Below are 23,724 nucleotides of genomic sequence, written 5' to 3'. Positions count from 1 at the left end.
TTAAACTGTGGGGTTTTCTTTTAAGTGCCTGCGATTTCTGAATAGTCACCTTGTAACCCAGACATATCATTACCACTATCATCTCTTGTTCCTCACCATTAGATGTCCCTTTCTAAGAGTAATTTCCCTGGGAAGTCTACATCCACACCTACCAGTTGATGATGCTGGGCTATTTCCTTGACTCTAATAAACCTTTTCTATGAAAGGCAAGGAGCAGGAAGCTAAGGACTTGCCCCCCAAGCTAAGCATCTTTGCTTAGTTTGGAGAAGAGTTAAGCAACAACTTCCAAGCCCAGTTTGGATGACCTGTCTAGGACAGCAAGAAGGGACATTCTCAGATGCCAGAGAAGATGACCAGGGGACCACAACTAGCCAGCACGGGAATGTCATGTTGGCTGTAACTCCATTCCCAACTCATGCTCCACAGCAGGTCCTGACTGCTGGTACATAACCCCAGCTCACAGCAGCACCTGAGATCCTCACAAAGAACACACAAATCTCGGATTGTTCAGTGAGGATCACCTGCCTCCTCCTTGTTTTGCTTTGCAAATGCAATTATCCCAAATATATATCTTTGTGTATACACACACACACACACACACACACACACACACACACACACACACACACACATATATATGTATTTTTTATGTCACTGTAATCTTTGTCAGATTTCTCAGCACTGGCACTGCTCAGGGCTTGCCTGTGAGGTGCAGGCAGTGGAACAAGTACAGCCTCTGGCACAGTGTGGAGGCAGGCAGGGATTGTGCTGTGCACCACTGCCTTTTGTCTCTAGCTTGTCTCTGTTCAACGAAGGCTGCCAGGCAGCAACCTCGGTCACACAGAGGTTTTCTTCAGGGAGTCACTGCTCCAAGAGATACTCTGAAAATATGCAACCCTAAACTGCTGCAGTCACTGAGAATTGTAATTATGGCATTTATTAAAGCCGTTTAGAAGGCACGAATGTAAGACAAAAGGAAATAGGTAGCAATCGCTTAGCAGAATCTGACACCACTCACAAATTCAGAAATCTTTCAAGGGAAGATGAGGGATAGGTTAATAACCTTTCTCTTTGGGGTCCAAGGAGCATTGTGTGCTGCCAGCAGCGGTGACCAGCTTGAGTGTCCATCCAGTGATCCCTTGGCCACTTTGTGAGATGGCCCCTGACATCTGTTGGGGGGTGACTGGCTGGCATGTGTAATTGGGAGCTGTCACTAGGGACACCCTCTTTGCTGCCCCCCTGCCCCCTGTGCCTGACCCCAACCTGCAGACCCCTCGATGGGCTCTGTTTGGAGGGTGGCGTGTACCTGCCGTGCTCATTGCCAGCAGGTCGTGCCCTCCCCGTCACCACAAAGCCACCATCCAGCAAAAGGGCTTTGTTCGACCTGGACCCCAGGGAAAGCACTGGGTTCAGTCCTTTTGTTTCCAGGTTAAAAACTTGACCTTCCCCTCCCCTGGGCCTGAAACAGCCCTCACAGCACTTCTGTTCAGCAATTACATTTTCTTTTTAAATCTTTCTTTGGGGCTCAGGTGACAAAAAGACTTTGATAATATAAATAGGTCTCCAAACCTTTTGTGTGGGTAAAAAACTATCGGAAAGAGAAAAACAAGAGGGGAAAAAAAAATCTGTGTCTCTCTAATTGGCATAATTCCATCAGCCCTGGTTTATAATTTAAGATGGATCAATTCTGCAGCTGACATGATAGATGTTGTCATCAATACTTGGAAACAGCAATTTATATTTCTTTGTTTGGGGACACAGCCATCCACCTACCTCCGTGGGGGTATTATGTGTGAATCAAGAGCAATATGTGGCCAGTAGACTAAGACTTGACTTAGACTTCCAGCCATGCACCTTATTAAAATAATAAATATTTTCATTATCCAGAGAATCCATTATAGTTCTCTGTTTTAGCTATTGTTAACTAATAATTTGGATTAATTGCCAAGTTAAATCATTAAAAATTAAATCCATATATTTTGCTTTTTTAAAAGAGTGATAGCTTGCAACCATTTGTGTATTATGCATGTTAAGTGGGAGAGTGATGAAATATGTTGTGTTAACTTAACTTTGACAGCATCTGTATCCATGCCATATTACACTCTGGTCTTATCAAATCTCAGAAGCTACAGTGTATAAATAGACTGTGATGATATTTACAGGAGAGAAATCATTCACAATATTTTTGGCATCTTTTGTAGTGACTAGAGAAGAGCCACCTAACGAATACAATATACAATAATGCAATAAAGGGGTGTGTAAGAGCATAGAATGAAGGAGCACTTACACCTGCTGAGTCAGTTAAGGTTAGGCGTGTGTTAGTGATCGGGCATAAACACGAGTTTCATCCTAAGGAATTTCAAAACAGATTGCAAGTTTAAATAAATAGGGAAACACAATTCAGAGCTCATTTCTCTCTCTGCTGAGAGAGAGCAACGCCAGCCATTGTGCTGGAACTTAGCACTGATTTAATGAAACATTATCTGGTTGAAGATGTATAGATACAGGGAGAAAGTAAAGTTATTTAGAGAGAAAAATTATTCCTAAATGTACATTTTATTATGTTAAGAGTACTAAATTATGGACTGTGCAACTGCTCAAACTGCAAGTTACTGAGTTTGGGAAGAATAGTGACACTGAATAGGCTGTGATATACAGGTGGCTAGACTAGATAATCCAGTGGGTTTGCCTTTGCCGTAAACTATGAGGTTATGAAAATCCACTACTACACTGAGAACTCTTTACACTTAAGTGTATAATTACCTGCAGTGGAACACTGTATTTGGATTTAAATAGCAAACCTATTATAAAGTATGCTCATTAGACTGCTTTAGAGACCCTTGGAAAAATAAAACACATTCTAAATCACTGAGGGACTGATTCTGCAAAACTGGCTCTAATTTAGGATCCCTTGCCCCTGTGGAGCTGTTGCCCAGCAGAAATAGATACTACTCAGAATGGTGATGAGATGCTAAAGCAAGACTAAATAATGCTTCTTGGCTTTTCATCTCATGGAAGAGATTCGTGTCTAGGAGTTATGTAAACACTCACTGAGAAGCCACATGCGTCCTGTCACAGCCTACAGGCTCAGAGCAGTCACCAGAGGTGCCCTGGGAGCACTGCCTTGCAGTGAGAGGTGGAAGTGCATCACACACCACGAAACGTGTGACTGCTTGGTCACCCCCTCTGCCAAGCAACGCTGCAGTCTGACCTCTGAAGGAATTCCTGACGGATTGGGCTGTTGGGACAAGAGCAGGCATGGATTTACAGAAGAGATATGGTGAGGTGCAACAGCCCCCACTTTGTCCTGAAACCGCAAGATGTGACATGCACTGTCCAGCCCTGGACCAGGCAGTTCGTATATGGCTGTGAGGCTGCCGCCAGCAACCACTGAAATATACAGGCAAGAAAGAGGTTCTGCCTGTCTCCCACCACTCTGCATTGGTGTGTCGCAAGTGGGGCAAGATGTAGAAATTCTTGTTCTTGAGACAAACTGTGCTAATGCTGAAGCATTTCCTACACTGGCCACCTCCAGAATCCCTCTCTTCAGTTCTTCGAAAGCATTCAGCTAAGGTCTTATGAAATCGCTGGGAATTAATTTCTTGCTGGGTACATGTTTTAAAGGTAGGTCATACCAAAGACATACTATGGTGGTATTTTGTGTACAGGATGTTGACTAAGAATGTAGTATTTCTCACCTCCCCCTTATTTTATGTTACATTAAAATTATCTTTACTCTTCCTCAGGCAGTTGCTATGCCACACTTAAGACAGTGAGTCTGAGAAGAGGGAAATGTCAACGTTTAAGATGATGTTCAGCTTTCCTGTTACATGGAATCTTTATGTAAGGGATTTGAATTACATATTGTTTCTGGGCCTTCAGCTCTTCTTACAAAGTCTGCTTGACTGGGCACAGTTGCTTGCTTATCTTAATGAAGAGTTGTTAACAGAGGAAAGAGCACAATGAAGGGGCAAGTAATGTCTATATGAATCATGCAAAATATATGTATAACGAGCAGGATTAGGTAGCATATGGCTTATTTTTATTTATATAATGCCATGCTTTCATAAAAAGGCAGGTTTGCATTCCCTACAGGAGTTGAAAATATGTTGACAAGTCACACAGCAAGGGATGACAGGGGATTGCTGGTGGCTGCAGGAAAGCTGTGGGTTGCAACAGGCAGTGGGGAAGGACTTTCTTCAGTCACCATCCTGAAGTTCTTTTGAGCAGTCTGTGTCAATTTACTGCATGTTATGGTTTCAGTCATGGAACCCACTGGGGATAGATGGGACGCTTCTAAGTAAGAAAGCAGCAGGAGAGTTTTTACTGTTCAGTGGCTGGAAAGAGGGAAGGATTTGAATGAATAAGACATGGAGCACAGAGGATGTTCCAGCCACAGGGACCAACCAGTGTTACACTGAGGAGCCAGCAGAAGAGCCCAGCCAGGCACATCACAGAGGAAGCAAAATTAGGGGTGAAAGGTTAACCTGTAGGTGAGGTCTCACAATTTCAAAAATGCTACCAGGGTCAGAGGAAACATCGAGCACCTGGCAGATAGCCAAAGCAGTTGGGATTTCGAATTGGCATTAATTTCAGTGCAATTAGTCTTGATGTTCTCTGCTCTGCATGAGAGGAGAACCATGGCCATGATGGGAAAGAAAAGAACACCATGATAATGATACACATGCAAGAAATGTTAAGAAAAATAATATTTTTTGGTGTTAAAACATATTAAAAACATAAACCATACTGCCTATCATTATGTATTACTCTTTGGAATTTAATTCACTCAGTGCTGTTCATGATGTTTGTTTACATTTTCTATTGATCTCAGTTTGGATGATGAATTTAGCCTATGGAATTTTGCTTCCAAGTTTCCACACTTGAGCTACCACTTCTGAGCATTGCAGTCCACCTTGCTCTTTACAGAATGACCCGGGGTAAATTCCCGCACTGGTGTAAAGGGGTCCCACTTCTAGTGATGTAGTCCATAAAGGCAGGCTAAGCCTGCCCTGCTGTATGTACCATTTCAGAGGTGATTTAAGCACTTCTGCAAATCACTGCTTAAGCTGGGTCTCAGGGAAAGAATCAGGGTCATGCTGCAATGGGAGTTGCACAACCTCCCTTAAAATAAGAAGAGTGAGGCAGCACAGGCTGCGGCTTGAGAAGGTCAGCATAAATATGCTGCCCTTCACTCCTTCACACATAAGTAATGCATTTGTTGAGAATATTACCTGCTTTCCAGGCTCAACCTTCTGTCGTGGTAAGTTTTACCCCAGCTGACAAGAATACCCGTTTTCAGGTGGGTTTATGTGTCTATAAATACCGTACCAAGCCTGGCATCTGAATTGGCATGATTTTTTTAAATTTTCACCTTCATTTGCTCTGGTTAGGCAGGGGGGAGCCTTCCCAGCAGGGACACATCTTTCTCCATCCCCTGAGGAGACAGGTGTTACAGCAGCCGGCTCCCGTGTGTCACTCTAGGCTGAAGATGTGCCACATCCAGAGGGTCGGGGGACTTCTGGCAGTAGGAGGCAGCACCACCTTGGCTGTGCAAAGCAACAGAAGCAGCTGTGGAGTGGCTTGGGACTTGCAGATGACTTGCCGAAAGTGGCGTGCAGACTGTAAGGGGTTTTCAAACCTTTCCCTTGGAGTGTGCCTACGCTGCAGCCAAAGCTGCATCGCAGCCTGTGCAAGGTTACCAACCCTAAATTAAATCAAGCTAACTCAGGAATGAATAACATACAGTCATAAAGCCAGATGAGAAGCCTGCATAAATACTTGAGCCTGAGCGCTGCTGTGGGCTGCCAGGGTGTCATGCACATCAGGGTGCCCTAGCCAGCTGCCAGCTGGGTTGGCTCGGTCTCCAAGAAGAGGGATCTCCCAGTGTGGGATCGCTCTGCAGATATTCGCGTTGGTGCTGTTGCATGAATAGTCCCCTCTTTTCGTCACGGATTTTGCACATTTCTTCTCCCTGTCTGCGATGACATGGCACTTCTCTGGCAGCTACTCACTGCTTAGCTGAAAAGCCCAGTATTCTGGAAAGTATTTAATGTGTGTTAACCTCTCTTAATGTGATTCAGCAACTACAAATCAGAAGCGCCTGCCTCCCCTGGCCAGCCAGATATCAGCCGGTGCCTCACACAGGCTGGATGGCAGTGCAAGGCGCCTTACTCGCTTTGGGTGGCAAGTGCTATGATTGGTACTTTCATTTTTAACCAGAGATCACTCATTTTTAAAGGCTTTGTGCAATCCAAGGACCTTTAATTGGCTGTGGAGGTCTAGATGGACCTGTGTGGACATGAAGACTTGCACAGGTGCAGTTTATTACACATCTAAGGAGGGATTGGTGCAAAAAGGTCTTAACCCAGCCCAACCCCTGGACTGCAGAGAGAGCCCCTGGGAGCATCCCGGGCTGCTGGCCCCAGCACAGAGTCCCAGAGCCATGGCCTCATCCCCGTCCCACAGTAAATGTCACAATTTCTCCCCAGTGTTTCTCTGCCAAACATCGTGATGCTACCACGCGTGACATGCTGGTGAGCTGGGGTGCTGTGGCCCATCCCAGAGTACCTGGCCAGAAGGAGGAGGAGGAAGAGGGGGAAAAAAACCCACCCCAAACCCAACTTCGGCGGGCCAAACCCCCCACCGGGGTGCAAGTTGCCACCAACTCCCCCTGCCCGCCGGGCTGTGCCCCCCCGCCCGAGCGGGCGCTGCGCGGACGCGGGCGCTGCGTGCGCGGGGCGGGCGGGCGCCGCCTCGGCCGCGCTCCCGGCGGCGGGCGGGAGGCAGGGAGGGAGGAGGAGGCGCGGGGGAGCGGGGCGGGAGCGGAGCGCGGCGGCGGCGGCGGCCGAGCCGAGCCCAGCCGAGCCCAGCCGCGCCGCGCCGCTCGCACACGAGCGGTCGCACCGTGTGCTTTCTTTTGGGGGGCAGGGTGCTCGCTTCTTTCCTAGGGGGAAGCGGGAGGAAGGTGGTCGTGGGGGTCCGTCCCCTCCCGCGCGTGTGCGGAGAGGGGCCGGCGGCGGCGCCGGGGGTGCTCCGCGCCCTCGCCCTGCCCGCGGTGCAGTTACGATGCGCCCCGGACGCCGTGTGGTTGCAGCGCGGCGGCGCTGACATCGCTCACCATGGACAGCTTCGACTTAGCTCTCCTTCAGGAGTGGGACCTGGACTCTCTATGGTGAGTGGTGCCTCTGCTTCCCCCAGCCGCGGGGACACAGGGGCTGCGGGGGATGTGCGGTAACTGGAGGGGGTGCGATAACTGGGGGATGTGCAGTAATTTGGAGTGGGTGTGCACTTACCTGGAGAGGTGCCGTAAATTTGGGGTGCAGTAATAGTGGGCGTGCAGTAAAGGGGGTGCATTGGCCCGAGGGTACAATAAGTGGGGCAGCGGGTGCATAAGCAGAGGGTGCAGCCCAGAGAGGTGTCTCCTCTGCCACTTGCTCTCCCAGCATTGCTGGCTCGGCGGGGGCACAGGGACGTGTGCCCCCCCTCCCCTGACCACCAGGGTGGATCCGGGAGGTGAGTGTGGTGTTTGGCTGGAGGGGTCACCTGCACTCGTCCCTCCGCCCCCCTCCCCCCAATAATACCTTGTGCTCACCCAGCTCTGGTACCTTGGGTTGGACTCATCCCCCATCCTTCCTGCACGCCCCTCTCACCCCCCACCCCCACCTTCGCTCCGCAACTCCCTCCCGGGCCGTCTTTATTGCGCCCCCTCCATTGCATGCCCTTGACCTCCCCCTGCACACCCCCGTCCCTGCCCGCCCCGGCGGCGGGTGCGGGGCTGCCAGGGAGGAGGGGAAACAATTTCTAGAAATGTCATTAGCGGCTGGAGGTGGGAAGCGCTGCCCTCCCCCCTGCACCACCCTCCCCAAGCTGCTGCCTCTGCCAAGTCCTGGAGTTTGCTGCGGGAGTCACGCTGCCCCCGGGCGGCCGCCGCTCCCCGCCGCCGGCGGGCCCCCGTCGAGTCCAGCTGGGGTCCGCGGGGTGGGGAGCAAGCTCCGCTCCCCGCCAGAATCCCCCGGTGTGCGGGGAAGCGCCCCGGGCCGAGCCGGGACCCGCGGGGCGATGCCGCGATGGGAACCCGCGGTGGGACGCGAGGGCGATGCCGCGGAGCCCCGGCTCGCAGCCTCCGGCTCGGGCGGGCCCTGCCCCTGCCTTCCCCTGCTGGGCGCCGGCCGGACCGGGCGGGATGCGCTCCATGGCGGGGTGCGCTCCATGGCGGGTGCGCTCCGCGGAGCAGCGGCGCCCGCCCGCCGGGGCTGGAGTGCGGAGAGCTGAGCTTACTTTCGCCTGGAATCAGTTACCGGTGTGCGTTTTGTTTTAAACCGTGATCTATGGCTGCTGTCAGTAGGGTGCGCGTTCGACAGCCCGGGTTTATCTCCTCGGTGGCAGGTGTAGCAAAGGAAGCTGGACCAGCGGGTCCCGTTAGTTGAGCCGCTTTTCACAAAAGAACTCTGGATGATGAGAACAGCTTGTGCTGCATAATGTGGGTGCTTATAAATGCATACATTGATAACATCGAGCCCAATAAAACTTTTACATTGCTGTGGGAACTCTAAAGAGCACGTATAATGCAAAATTAGTTATTACCCCATAAAAGTTTTTAATTATAGTGTTTCTGCCTGTGACACAAGTTAAGGTTATGTCCTCATTTCAATTATAAATACCAATATTCAGTTTATATCCAAACCATAACATTTATCTTTGGCCTGATTTTAAGTTTACAGTCCATATGCACGGTTTTACAATTAAATTACATGTTTTTTCTATTAAACAAGAGTGGGAGAAATAATACTTTTACGTATTTGAATGCTTTTCCCTTTCTCCTTGAATGAAGATAAACTTTGGGCAAATTTTCATTTTCACCAAAAATGGGCTGTCCATTACTCTGTTCTCTGAGCCAGCTATTTGAGTTAATAATGATTTGAAAAATTAACAATGGAATTCTGGAACACTAGGGATCTAGGATGTGTCTGGCCATTGCTTCTTCTCATAACCTTTTTAGCATGCTTCTTGGTTGGTTTGGAGCCACTTTCAAATGACTGTGGTTGCCATAAGACTCCTGTATGGGTCCAGAAAGACATCAACTGTTTTCCAGCTAAATTACCTGCTTAAAAATATCTGTATTTGCGTTGCTTGCAATCTTGTGGTTTCATAGCTCTTGTTACTTGTTTTCCTCTATGGCTGTTGCCGTTTGGAGGGTGAGTTCATCAGAAGGTCTCCAAAAAGCACATTAAAAGTCATTGCATAGTGGCAGGCCTGCATTCACTGCTAAACTTTACCCCCTTGGTAGGGGTTGAACTCCACAAATGCTCAGGGCAGTGCCTAGTGAGGGGAGCAAGGTGATTGCTTTTGTGTTTCCAAGTCCTTTTGGGGCACTAGGTTTTGTCACCAGCTTTGGCTTGGACTATGAGATCATGGGCTCAAAGTTTATCATGAAGCAGCTGTTTGACAAGTGGTTCGGAATAGTCAGTTTTGAAAAGTCATACAAACAGTAATAAATAAAAGCTTACTTTGGCTTAGTGAAAGCTTCCAAAGTCTGTGAAGGTCAGCAATGCCCTGGGGCCCTGGGTCATTCTCCCATTTGCAGGCAGGGTGGCTGTTGCATGCTGCCCTCCTGCCATCCTGCCTGCTCCCCAGTGGGGCAAGTTATGGACATTCTCAGGAAACTTGGTGTGAATTCTGTGCTAAACTGACCAAAACAAAGCTGGTATGGTAATGTTCAGCTAGGAAGACTTATGAGAATGCCTTCAAAGATGTGCAGTTGTTGCCAAAAAGGGAAATGAAGTGCACCACATTGATAGGAAGTACTTCATGGCAAAGAGCAACACTTAAAGAGACTTAATTTTCTCTGCAGCAAGAATGAATGTTGTCCTTTATTCTTTTGAATGTAGCCATAATGGCAATTTGCGCATTTAATTTATGACTGAAAATCCACTTTTTGAAGTATTTGGTGAACATTTTGCTTAGAAGTGCAGTAATTAAATATTAATGTGCTGTTCTAAAGTGGTTTTTTAAAATTTTATTTGAGATGTTCTTGGAAAATCAAAAGGGGTTTCCAAATGAACAGGAGCATGCTGATCAATTCTCATCGATTGTTGCTATTATACTATTAATGAATTTTCTTTCCAATTAATGCATGCTTTGTCTTTTGCTTTGCTGTAGCACAGAAAATGTAATGATATATAGTGACTATAAGACAGTATTTAGCTAGTAAACTGCAATGGTAGAATATTGTAAGCTTTTTTCTACTAAACAGTAGTTTTTCCATGTTGTATGGATGCCAATAACACTTCTGCTTTCCAGAAAACTACTCTAATTCAAATAGTGAAAGCTGAGTACCAACTCAAATAGGAATTTTAAGAAAACATACCAGTCTGTGGCGTAAACAAAACTTGTGCCCATTTGGTAAGCTTTTTCTGGAACATTTTAGGGTGATCAGCCCAACTTAACTCAAGATGTTGTTACTGCTGACCAACAGAGTTATCCTGAACACAGGGCACTGATGACTTCAAACCACAGCCCTGACTCCTGTTTTTCTTTCTCCATGCATTCGTGTGCTTCATGTGCAGTTTTACTTGTCCAGACTCAAGGATGGGGATTCTCCAGTTCGTTACAGGTTTGCATTTGTTTACACTGGACAAAAAGAGATGGAAAATCTCAGTTGGAGGTGTTTTATATGCCTGTTGTACATCAGTAAACATACTATACATGATGGAAAGCAGCAAATGAACAGACCAAGGACCTAATCAGAGTGCCCAGGTAATTGTGCATTACAGACATTTGTTTTGCTATTCGCTTTATTTAACAAATCAAGATCAAAATTCAGACAGGTCCTTAACTCCATGCTTAGGTTTAGGTACAGCAGTAGCCCCCAGTTAAGACCAGTCAGTAAAGGCTCTCCTCACACGCTGATGTAAGATACATGCATAGGAAGAGTTGTTCCCCATTCATTAAAAGCAATTAGCAGATTTATTGAAGCACTTACTGTGTTGTACCAAACAAGAAAGTAATTTTAAATGTAAGATGTTTTTTAGCCACAAACAAAACAGTGTTTGTTTAGATAAAAGAAGCCAAGTAAGTAATTGGTTCATTTGGAAGTTACGTGATACTTCTGTGCATTTTGAGTTAACATCAGTTTTGTAGGGGTTGGATAGTCCTGTAAAAAATGTATAGCTTCCAAGCTAAGATCAATATCAAATGCCACAGTATAAGATGGCCCAGTGTGTTTTACAGACCTTGTACTGAATTATTAGTTCATTTGCTATCTTTGGGTCGGTTCCTGCTCCATTTGAAGTCAATGAGAGTTTTGTTTGGAAGTTGCTATTAACAAAAAGTGGTCAGACATCCAGCAGTCTTATAAATGAACCTTTTGTAACTTCTTGATTCCAGGTTGCCTGGCTTTCAGTCTCTATGTTTTATATTTGTGTAAGGCAAGATTTTTTTCTTATGTTGCGTGGTGTTTACTGGAGACAGTTTTAGAAAGCTAATTCTACACATACTTCTTCAGTCAAAGTAGAAGATCACGATGTTTATTTTCAGATAACAGTAAGCAGCTACTTTGAGGTGAGAAGGGTCACTCTCTCAGTATGGTAACAGGCTGGACCAGCTTGACCTTTTCACAGAAAATGCTCAGCAATAATACCTCCCTCTCACAAAAACAAAAACCAAAAACAAACAAGTTAGTATCTTCTTTAATCTCACCTCTCCTTTAGAACTCTACTCCAGCCTGTGTTTTGGACTTTGCCCCTTATTTCTTTCTTTTTAGTTCTTGCCCCTTTTCAACCAATAATGCTTGAAATCACCTTTGTCTCTTTTTTTCTCTCTGTGTGGTGTTTCCTATTCTCCCTTCCTCCGTGCGTCAACTCACAGTTACCACCTGTCCCTCATTGAGATCCCATCTAAAAATTTGCTCTTTCTGTGATGATTATAAGTTGTGAGCAAACAACAGACAAGTAATAACTATGGATTGTTCCCTTCTCCTGCTTTCACAGCATGTTCTCTCTTCTTGATGCCTGTTTTTTAGGCTGGAAGCCCTGTGGGTCAGGAACTGCTTTTTATTGTTTGAGATTTTTTTTTTCTTAGAGCACTGAACAAATTGTATGCGCTAAAACATTATAAATAAAAAGAAGAGCAAGCTTTTCATGGTCAAAATACTTTATAAACATCAGCTGAATAATAATATTTTAAAAACATGTCTGTTGTGCTGTTTGAGTGCTCATTTGCTGGATGTAATATACCACATCCTCCTCATTTGAGTCTCCACTGAGTCCAGAGGCTTTGCCAGTTTACATCAGATGAGAATCTGGACTATTATCTGTAATTCACAGTACTTAGTATTTTTTTTTTTAAAGAATAATTAGTTTTTAAATCTTGTGATTTGTTTTTGTCTAATAAGTAAAATTCTGTTACACCAGTAGGACAATGGATGTGCTTTCATCTGTCTCCCTGAGGACTGTTTGAGCAGCATGCCCAATTGTGTGATGCAAGAGATGAACAGCCCTTTGGGCTTTCATTCTGACACTCAGACCTGTAGATTTGTCCTCCTCTGGGAATCTATTCATCAGAAGTTGAGCAAAACCCTTACTAGGTTATTGGAGAAAGGTTCAGAAGAGGGCATGAGATGCATGCAGCATTTCCCATTCTTAAATACCAGGAAAATACCAAGTTTCTTAAAACTAGGGGATGAGAAATATGGTCCATTAAAAAAACAGCATTCAAAAAAATACTTGCTGTGGGATCTTGTCATCCATATATTAGCAATAATTTCATACTCAACTTCACGACACTGTTGTTAAAGGAAGAAACTGTTTAATTACAGAGGTTTCTAACTTCATATAACAAATCAATCCACTTGCTTCATATTTATGACTAGGAAATGAAAAAGCATGAACAAAAAGAGAGATACCTTACAGTGTGGTTATAACTTTTATAACAATAGGAGTAATAGAGTAAAATCTGTAGAACTGAAGAAAAACTGACATCCCATACAGGTAGAAATTAGGGAGGTTAAGTTCTCTGTGACATATTGTCTCATCTGACAGACTGATCAGGTTATAAATGTGAAGTAGCCCCGTCACAAAATGCAATTTGAAAAGGATGGTATTTTCTAGGAAGGCCATGGAAACTTTCTATATGCCTGGTTAGCTGAAAGGCTAATTCCAGGGGAAAAACATAAGCTCTTTGGGAAAAACTGGAAGTAGGAAAAGGGAAATCTGTAATCAAACTTTGTTGGTTTTGAACAGAACTAGCTCTTCGTAAACCCTGCCCTGCTGGGGAGTGGGAATTTCCATTTTAGTGCTGCTGCTGGGGACTGGTTTTGCTGTCTGACTCTCCCAGGGAACCCACTGGTCCCTGCTCTGGCCAAATCCATTGGATTCACATAATTACTAGTAGGGCTACTCTTCTGTCTCTTAAAAATCAGTATTAAAACACTGGTTATACTCGCTGGTTCTGCCTAAGGCCCCAGGAGAGCAAATAATGGATACTTATAGTTGAATACTCAGGTAATACTTGACATAATTTCTGAATAATTTGTGAGTAACTATAAATTTATACTTACGAGAAAGAGTGAATGAACTGTAGTGACAGTTAAATGAACATAATGACAATTATTAATATTCTGTGCTAAACGTTTTCTGTATCTTTTCAAAAGTAAAAATGCATAACCTGTGTTCCTCTCTTACATCTTGGTAGCTTAACTTTCCTAGTACCTTAAGCAAACAAAAAGTCGTGTTAGTGACTTGAGAGGACTGCATTTTATCCTCTTAGGAAGATTTAAACCTGAATGCATGTACCAAGGACCTGGATACAAATGTATCTTGGGAAATATGACAGTAGGAATGCAATTTAAACTTAGCCTCAGAGACCCTTTATGTATTTCTTAAAAAATAAATTAGTTCCAATGCAGCAGTGGTGGTCTCAGCAGGCAGGAAACACTTAAAATTATGCAGGAGGGACCAGAAATCTTTGCTAAGAAGCTTTTTGTTGCTATGTTTTGTTTCTCAATAAAGATGATCCACAACTGTAAGTACTTAAAACTAAAAATGAGAGGGTAGTATCTGACAAAGCTGCACAACTTAATGTAACCCAGTCTTTCTGTGTGGTTATTTGCACATGTTTTGGACCAGAGAAAGAGTCCTTTGTGGCTCAGCCTGGTTTGACTACATGGCAGGAGTGTACAAATAGAGGATGAAGGTGGTGTCATCTTACACTGAGTATGTTTTGATTGCTCTGAGCTGTGTTCACTTCTTACTGCACATATCACTTTTGAAATCTGTTAGGGGGAAACTCATGGCTTCCCTGGCTCATGTGTTGCCATGATGGTGCATTCTAGATGCCAGGTATTATGATGACCTATGGTGGTAAGAAAAATGCAAATATCACAGACAGATGGATCAGAAGGAAAAAGGTTTGGTGAAGTATGCATTTACAGAGTTCAGATTCAAAAGCCATCCCAGCAGTGGTCTCTCCAACCTATTTCTAGCCTTGCCTTCTTTGTTTTGGTCGTTGTGAAAGTTTTGGGGAGCCTGTTCTCATGCATTGGTGTTGGCAGATGTCCTAAACCTCCTCTGGGGGATGTTAGCTTTTTTCCTGATGATGCTAAATGGTGTCTACATCCTAGTGATGCACCAAGAGAAAATTGATTCCTTCTGTCATTGACCTCTTGTGATTGATGAGAAGGGTTCATCTCCCAGGTCTGTCAATTTTCTGAGAGAATGTTGTAACTTTAATGTTTTTGTGCTCCTTTGCTTCAGAACAGCAAGTGCAGTAGATGGTTGTACCTCAGTCTAGAAAAAAATAACAGACTGAGTTGACAGAGACTCTGGAAAAGATAATTACATTGATATGCATCCACTAGAAGACACTTTTTAATATTTTTGTTTCTGACATAGGGAGGGAACTTGTCATGTCATCAACTGTTTTTAAAGGACAAAGTAACAATGAAAGTTAAGCATGCATTTGTTCATTTGTGTTTGGCAAAGAGAGTGCAACATTTTCTCCAGGATGATGACCTTGAATTAATGAAATGTCACCAGTTTAAAGAGTAAATTAATGTCACAATGTGCTTTATTTGTGGTTAGGCCTGAAGACTGTCAGGAATTTCCTAATACAAAAGGTGTTTGTGTGCTCATCCATTTACCACGGCTCCCCACAAGGAAACCACCATGATCCTGACTGATCTGAATTTGTGTCACCACATTGCCTTGCATGTTTGTGTAGACCAGCATGTTTGCAGCTTGTGGAGCTCAGCCCTTCAAAGTGGATCATAGAATCCAGAATGGCCTGTGTTGGGAGGGACTTTAAAGATCACTTAGTGCCAACCCCCTGCCATGGGCGGGGACACCTTCCACTAGACTGGGTTGCTCAGAGCCCCATCCAACCTGGCCTTGAACACTTCCAGGACAGAGCATCCACAGCTTCTCTGGGCATCTGTGCCAATGTCTCAGCAGGGTCTTTACCCTCACAGTAAAAAAATTATTTCCTGATATCTAACCCTCTTTCAGTTTGAAGCTGCTTCTCCTTGTCCTGTCACTACATGCCCTTGTAATAAGACTCCCCAGCTTTCCTGTCAGCCCTCTTTTGGTCCTGGGAGGTGCTAAAAAGTCTTCCCTGAGACTTCTTGTTTGCTTTTTCTAAGGAGTGAATCCCACTCAGAACCCAGTCACTCTCTAACATAAAAGGGACAAGGATTTTAGTTTGGTTGTGGTTTTTGGTAACTGCCACTGGCTATGAAAATCTGTTCCAAACCCATAACATTGGTAGCAAAAATGTATATATTACCAATATCTATGGTAATGTATACCTGATAACGTATCCCTGGCCATTTAGTACAGATGATTCTGCAACATCTAAGGTGAAATGGTGTTGAGATAACCCCAACAAAGGAAAGCACGGATAAGTGGATTTGCTGCCAGAGCTGAACTGGCTTTTGTAGATCCAAGCAAACTGTCTCTTTATGGCACTCTTCAAGGCTTCACACTTCACAAGACCTTGCCAACTTGGGTGCATGGCTGTGTGAACATGATTACATAGCAAGTGGTATAAATGCAACCCTTTTTTTTGTTGTTGTTCTTAGAAGTATATAAGTAGCAGTATCTTGAACTAATTACAGCTGATGTAAAGCACATTTAAGGAAACCCATTAGCAAAGAATTAGAACTAGAGCAGATTAGCTATTCTTTAATGGCCTTGACTGTAGATCTTTTGATGCCTTGGTAGCTTTTCTAACACTCATTGCTCATCTGTCTTTATTCAATGACTGAGAAGCTTCTTTCAAGTCACAGTCTGGTTCTAATGTGAAAAATTTGCTGTTTTCTGCTGAAAAATTTATTACCTGGAAAGGTAAGTTCTGTGGAGTTCTGTACTGTTTTTGTTGTTGAGGTTTAAAGCATTTTGCTGCTCAATGTGTCTGTATAATAGAATGAGCAATCTCTAATATGATTCCTTGGAGTTATTAATTATTTACTTTCTTGAAATACAGATCCTAGACAATTTTGCATGACTTCCCTTCGTACAGACTTTCTTGTCTCTCTTTATTTTTGTATGCTTTGCAAATGCCTATAAATTTATTTTCACTGAAAGGGGAAATAAGTAATTTAGATGATTGCAGCTGTTTCATAATTAATTAATTTCAATTTAAAATAATCAAGTAGTGCCCATCCATTGTTCTGTGTGCTTTTCTGAGGCATTAAGATTCACAATGTCAAAATAAGTTCCAGATGGAAGTGCATACTTGATAATCAGAGAAAAAATATCTGGTTTTGTGGAAAACCTGAAGAGTCCTGCCCTGCTCTAAACAGAAAATATTATGCTTAAGTACATTATTCAGGTTTTAAGCCATTGCTTTAGGAATTACTTAAAATCTCAATTTGAAAAGTTTTATAGGGTAATAAACAGAACCATAGAGTAAGAGGAATAGTGATGTATGACTATACATTAATTTGTTTCCTCAAATACTCCTGGCATCTGTTAAAATGTAACAAGTAATAAGGCTTAGCATGTTTCCCCATTTTTGGCACTTTTTAATGATAAATATATTTGCAATGATAAATCATCCCTTTGCTAATAATCAATAAATAACATATTCTCCTGATTAAAAAAAATCATGGTAAAATGAAATAAAAATTTTGAGCTGAAGAAAAAGTAGTTGAAATGGTGCACTGAGAAAGTCAGTATGTTCTTATACTTTAATAAATGCTAGGGTTAATGGAAGAACTTTTAATGTGACAGTTTGCAATAAGAATAAAAAATCTTTCTTGAATATGAAAGACTCTTATGTAAGAGGTTTACATTATGTAAATGTTAGTGTTATTGGCAATAGCCCATTATAAAGGAAAACTTCAAATTCAGAAAAGCATTTGCAAATAATGGGATAGATGCAGCAATCTCTAGTCCTCACTTGGACAACTTTCTCTTTGAAGTCAATGGAAGTTTTGCCTGAATAAGGTGTAAGGAATTAGCCCATTCGTTATTATCTGAATTACATCAAGAACTGACTGCTAAACAATAAAATCATGATTCATAACATAACGGCTTCACTTAATTCTTTTGTAGTCTTAATATATCTCATTATATGGTACTTCTGTTCTTTCCTCTCTGTGCAGTATTCAAATTAATAACAACCACCTTTACATAACTGATGGTTCGACATGTTTTGCTGCCTTAGCAAGATCAAAGGATTTTATATACCCTTTTTGGATAGATATCAAGAATAGGGTGATCAATCTCTTCAGTAACCATTAAGCACATTGTAAATATCTCAAGGTACCCAATTAGACACAAGTGGTTTGCCAGATGCTGAGAGCATCACCAGTTGTCAGAAGATCCCCAAATCTGTGGGACAGTCCAGAATTTATTAGGCATTAGTGGTGGTTCGAGTTGTCACTCCACTGATTTGTGGTCATTCAGCTGTGTCCTGCCATAAGCAGCCTGCATGATATGTGGAGATAAGGTTCAAGTGACAATGCTTTGTCTTGCCCCCCAGGCACCTTTGGGTGGGAAGGAGGCAGGGATGGATGGACACTGGTGTTTCAGTTCCTCTCTTGTGACCAGAGAGGAATGTGAGTTATAGTAAGTGAAATAGCAAAACTGGAAGGGCATAAGAGAAGCAGACTGAAGAGAACAGCCCAAGAAAAGGGACCCCCAAAAGGGTTTATTACGAAGCTGGAGTTAACCCATTAACCCCTCACCAGGAAGCCATCTGCAGCCTTCAGGGTTTAAGAATTCTTTTTATCTAGAGATGTAATTGACACAAGATGTGTAACAGCTGCAAGATGTCAGGTTTGTCAAAGTAACTAGAAAAATTAGTTCTATGACACACACAGAGCAAAGTAATGTATAGCTAAAAAAAGAAAAGGAATAAATTATCGTAAGGGTTAAAAAGAGGAAGAAAAATAGTCGAATAATGAAAGTTGCAGGCAGTTCTGGAGCACTGATGATTAAACTACAGCAAAGGTTTCCAAGAAGAGTCAGCATCCTAACTATTTACCCCAGTAGAAACAATAGTGGAGCTCCTCATGTTCCCATTATAGCCATACTTCACTGAGGGGCTGGAATGGTCAGTGTCCTGCCCTGACTCCAGAATAGGGTGGCTGCTGTGTTATTTTACACTTTTGCCTGTTGCTGTTGTTATTCAGGTGCATTACCATTGTACTTTGCATCTGCATAGGGACCCAGATTTGCTGAAATAAGAGCTGTTGAGACTTGGGATAAAAAGCCAGTCACAGTACCAAAAACTTTGTAGACAAAGTGAAAAACAGGAGAATTAAGGATAAAAGGCAAAACTGGTCAGAAGGAAAAGACTGGAGTATTTTAATAAACCGAATAAGCAGCAGTTGCAGCAAACCACCAGCCTGACAGTGCTGCCAAATCTGTGAGTGTGATGGGAAAACTGAGAACTTTCTTTTTAAGAACCTCAGAAGGAACAATGAAGTGATTTTGGGCATGTTTATGAGGACTCCTCCCTCATAAACATAAAAAGTGTGAGTGACAGCACAGGAATACCCTGAGGAGATTAGCTGGAAACTTGGAGAGCCTTAATGGCTGAAGAGAAGGCTAGAAAGCCTTATTGTAATAACTTTTGGTAATGACTTTTCATAATGATGGCGACAGGCCACAAAGGGCCTTCATGGTGAGAAGAGTGGGAACCAGTGAAGAGCTGTGAAGAAAACGGGCTCATAGTCAAAGCACCCAGCCTGGGAGATTGGGAAATGCTGTTTGCTGTGACATCTCAGATGGAGCTGGCTCTGATCTGTGAAATCCAGTCCTGCAAACTAAGGTAGTTTATGGCAGCAGAAAAATGCCCTTTGCCCAAAGAAGTCAGTAGATGTGTCTCAGCAACACATTATAGTTTAGAGCTCCCATAATTCCAATGTGTTAAAGTTCTGATACTGAAATACTGATAACTGTCAGGTGTTTTGTAAGGCACTTCAGCACCTCATACATGTGGCACCAATGGGAACTAATTAAATATACCTGTTGCAGTTCTGCTATGGAGTACTGCCATAGGACTGCTGCTTTGGATCACACTGAGTCTTGGAACACTGACCTGGATGCCAGTCAGATATACCTGGTTCCCACTTTCTGGAATTACTTGGAAAGGTACCTCTTACTGAAAGCCTTAAAGAAAATAGAATTCTGATTTTTTGAACAAATGCGTAGCTCGAGTGTTTTCCTTTGCTCAACTCACATTCACGTGCCAAAACAACTAATAAAATTTCAGACTTGCTTATATTGCGATTTGGTTGGCGGAAGAAAAGTCATCTATTAAAGCTGAAGTCATCATAACTCATTAGGTGCTAATGTATCTGCTGTGTGGTAGAGAAGCAGGCCAGCTCCGTTGAAACGCTGCTAGTTCACCCTCATCCGCTCACAGTTGTCTCTGGAGGATTGGGAAGTATAAACAAGTTTTCTAACAATATGTGCTAAGAGTATGCTGAAGTAGCTGCATTTACTTTATCCCAGAAGTCTGTCTCTGTCTGCAGACAAGCACGGAACCAAAGCGAATGCAGAAGTTTGAGAATGGTTCCTGCATTTCCTCCTAGGAAGTCCCAGGAGAATAGGTGATTGTGTGTGCTCACAGATGTCCTGGGTACGTGCAGTAAATCCAACATTTTCTGAACATGCTGCTGGCCTTGCTGCACCTGGTAATAAACCCTGGCAATAAATCAGGTGATCTGCACATGCATAATAAATCCGATGCACCTGAATGCCGGCATACAGGATGGACATGCTGTGCACAAACTGGCTGTTTTCCAGGTCTTCTGGATGTCAGGTTTCCACTGTGACTGGCTTGCCTGGGAGTTCTGGCAAAACTGCTGACATTCTCTTTTTATTTCAGCGTTTCCAGGGCACGTCCAGGGGGAGGGGGACATATGGGGGTACTAAAGCTTGAGCATCATTTTTCAGTGTGCCTGTACTCATTGCAAGCCATGATACAAGCCTGAAAATATAAACAACCCCATATCTGTAAAGGTACTCTTTCTGTCAACTTAGGCATATTTTGAAAATAATACCCCAATTTCTTACAAGTTCAAATCTATTCTCCAAATTCTTTGCATTAAGATTTTGTGTGTATCAGGTGAATGTTCTTACAGCTTCAAGGCATCAGCATCCTGAGTACCCTCTCAGTATCCATCAAAATATTAATTTTTATAGGGGAGCTTTAAGGGGTGTCAGTGCATGAGGACTTTCCTGAGGGCCATGGAGGTCAGAGCATCTCAGGCAGGGAGAGATTGGAGCCTGTAGTTGTACACTGTGCGTATTGTTCTGCCACCTTGGAGGATGTTCAAAAGTGGTAAACTTCAAGCCACAGATGGATCATGGGTTGCTCCCTGTCCTGTAGGCCAGCTGACTTGGCACAAAATACCTAGAAAATCATAGAATTGTAGAATCATAGAGTGGTTTGGGTCAGAAGTGACTTTAAAGATCATCTAGTTCCAACTTTCCTGCTGGGGCAGGAATGCCATTCACAAGATGAGGTTGCTCAGGGCCCCATCTGACCCGGCCTTGAATGTTTGCAGGGATGGAGCATCCACAGTTCTCTGGGCAACCTGTTCCAGTGCTTCACTACCCTCTGGCTAAAGAATTTCTTCTTAGCATCCAATTTAAACCCACCTTCTTTCAGTTTAAAACCATTGTCCCTAGCCCTCTTTAGGAGCTGGAAGGCCTTGGTGAGGTCTCCCTGGGGCCTTCTCCCTGGTAAACAACCCCTGCTCTCTCAACTTGTCTTCTTAGGAGAGGATCTCTGATCATGTCTGTGGCCCTCCTTTAGGCCTTCTCTAAGAGGTTCATGCCTTGTGTGGAGGACTCCAGAGCTGTATGCAGTACTGTGAGTGGGGATTACCTCCCCAGACCTGTTGGCCACTCATCTTTTGGTGCAGCTGAGGATGCCATTGACCTTCTGGGCTGTGAGTACACACCCCTGTCTCATGTTCAGCTTTTCATCCCCCAGAACCCCCAAGGTCCTCTGCAGGGCTGCTCTCAGTGACTTCTCCCCATCCACTCATATCTGGGATTGCCTTAACCCAGGTGCAGTACCTTGCACTTGGATTTGTTGAACATCATGAGGTTCTGGTGTGTCCACTTCTCAAGCTTGTCCAGGTCCCTCTCCATGGCATCCTGTCCTTCTGTTATGTCACCTGCACCACTCAGCTTTGTGCCATCTGCAGACTTGCTGCGGGTGCACTCGGTTCCACTGGCAATGTCTTTTATGAAGATACTGAAGAGCACCTGTCCCAAGGCAGGGCCGTGGGGAACACCACTCACCACCCACCTCCCCCGGGACATAGAGACATGGACCAAAACTCTTTGTCTGCATCCATCCAGCCAATGGATATCCTTATCCACTAAACAGTCCATCCACCCAAAGGTAGACACGTGCAACTTATGTTTTGAAAATGCTTCCTTACCACTTGGTTATTGGAAATCCCAAGTATGTACACTAGGATTTGATTTTATTTTGGTCTGAGTGGTAGAGGTAATGAGCCCCATTGAGAAATGGCAGCAGAGAATCATAACAGTGACCAGACTGGTACTTCTTTCATCCCTACTTCTGCATTCATTTGGGAAATGAGGGAAAGGACCTCAGTGCTATGAGAGTAGGTGACTGATTTCGTAAAAATAAAAGCATCCTCTTCTTTATGTTTTCTAGTAAATGAGCCTTCTTTACCATCATGATATGGCCTGCATAGAAATGAAGCAGGGGACTTTACTGGACTGTGTGTCACTACACGTGTGTTTAAATAAGGAGTGTATTCAGGGCAAAGATACTAATTTGATTTCAATAAACCAGAACACATGTAAAATACTACTAGACCCTATTGAGTTACAGTATTGCGTCTCCTTCAGACTTTCTCATGGTGGTTTTCTGTGACAATTTAGGACACTGCCTTTAAGCTAATTAGAAATTCTGAGCGAAGTTGGAGGGAATTTGTGTTTTTCTTCATCTGGATGACATGCTTATCAAGTCAGCTACCCCCAGTCTGATACAGCAGGCTGCCAGCAGACTTGTCATAGCTTATGAAGAGGGTTTGTGGTGGAAAGTATAATGAAAACCACATCCACCAATTAAACACCTACATTTCTTTTTAGAATCCAAACAATGGACAACTTTCCTTTTGCAAAAGAGATTTCTCAAATCAAAGCAACTCATAGAAGAAATATAAATTGGGAAGGAAGCTCTGAGTAGATTTTAATGAGTCTCTGGCACAATGACACAGTGAGGTGTGACACATTCATGAATATGATGTAATTGAAAAGATTTAGGTTTGCAAAGGTTTGCTCAGCAATCAGGCAAAACTAATGCAGCCAAATATGGGACATGTTCAGGTCAAGTTTTTGGTACCTGTAATATCAGTCTTTTACTGATAGGAAAAGAGTACACTTGATGCTTTTCTTAGTCTGTGATACATAGTTTTAACACCAGAAAAATAGCATCAGTTATATTTTTACTCAAGTCGACAGAAACTGACCTTCTTACAATAATGACAAGACATAGAAGAGGATCTTTGAAAATAACTGTGGACTAGTTAAGCAGTGGATGAGGTAGAGCCTGGATATGACGCATTCAACAATACTGTAGATAGAGAGGTAGGAGCAGGAGCTTGGGGAGCTATTTTCTCTGAAGAAAATCTCTGGTATAAAAAATTTATTGCAAAGACACTGAGGAGCAGAACAGATACTTCAGGGAAAGGGTGTAAAAATTAACACTCAATTAATATGATATGAACCAGATGAATTGAAAGATACTGCAAAAGTATACTGCATGATGATAAAAACGAATTGCACTATAATTATTAACAATTGGTTTGCATTTACCTGAGGTAACGCTGTGTGATACTTGGCACCCATTGCATTGAGCATCACATCTGTATATCTGTAAACAGTTCCAATGTGTTCATGGAGAAAAAATATCTGAGTTGATCAGCTTTATCCATGGTTGTTTTTCTTCAGGAGAAAAGAGTAACTATTTTGGGCTCAGCATCATGTGAGTGCATCTGTGCTGTTTCTAGAACAAAGCTATGGGGCTGCATGGTGCTATATGTGAAAGCCCTCCTCTGGTCTGTTAGCCTGAGGATCTCTGCCCTGTTGTGCTGTGTATGTGTGCCCAAATCTTCCCAAAGAGTGTGAGCCAGATGAACCCTATCTTTGTGGGCATGAGCACCTTATAGGCTTAAAAAGAGAGAGGTGAGCCAGGCTTATTTGTGAGAATGTGTTTCCTAGGCAT

General features: G+C 43.5%; 1 protein-coding gene across 2 annotated transcripts in view; it reads left to right on the top strand.

The window, feature by feature from the left end:
- The first annotated feature begins 6,842 nt into the window (after positions 1–6,842).
- AFF3 (ALF transcription elongation factor 3) overlaps positions 6,843–23,724 on the top strand; it is a 322,998-nt gene continuing 306,116 nt past the window's right edge. For both annotated transcript variants that reach the window (XM_088160033.1, XM_088160032.1), the window contains exon 1: positions 6,843–7,174. In XM_088160033.1, coding sequence (XP_088016159.1) covers positions 7,122–7,174 — 53 coding nt within the window. In that variant the 5' untranslated portion in view covers positions 6,843–7,121. The remainder of the gene's footprint in view (positions 7,175–23,724) is intronic.

The sequence above is a fragment of the Sturnus vulgaris genome, chromosome 2 (genome assembly GCF_052056855.1).
Source record: "Sturnus vulgaris isolate bStuVul1 chromosome 2, bStuVul1.hap1, whole genome shotgun sequence".
In the NCBI taxonomy this organism is placed as follows: domain Eukaryota; kingdom Metazoa; phylum Chordata; class Aves; order Passeriformes; family Sturnidae; genus Sturnus; species Sturnus vulgaris.
The sequence above is the reverse complement of the archived record's forward strand: the minus strand, read 5'-3'. Positions and strand labels throughout refer to the sequence as shown.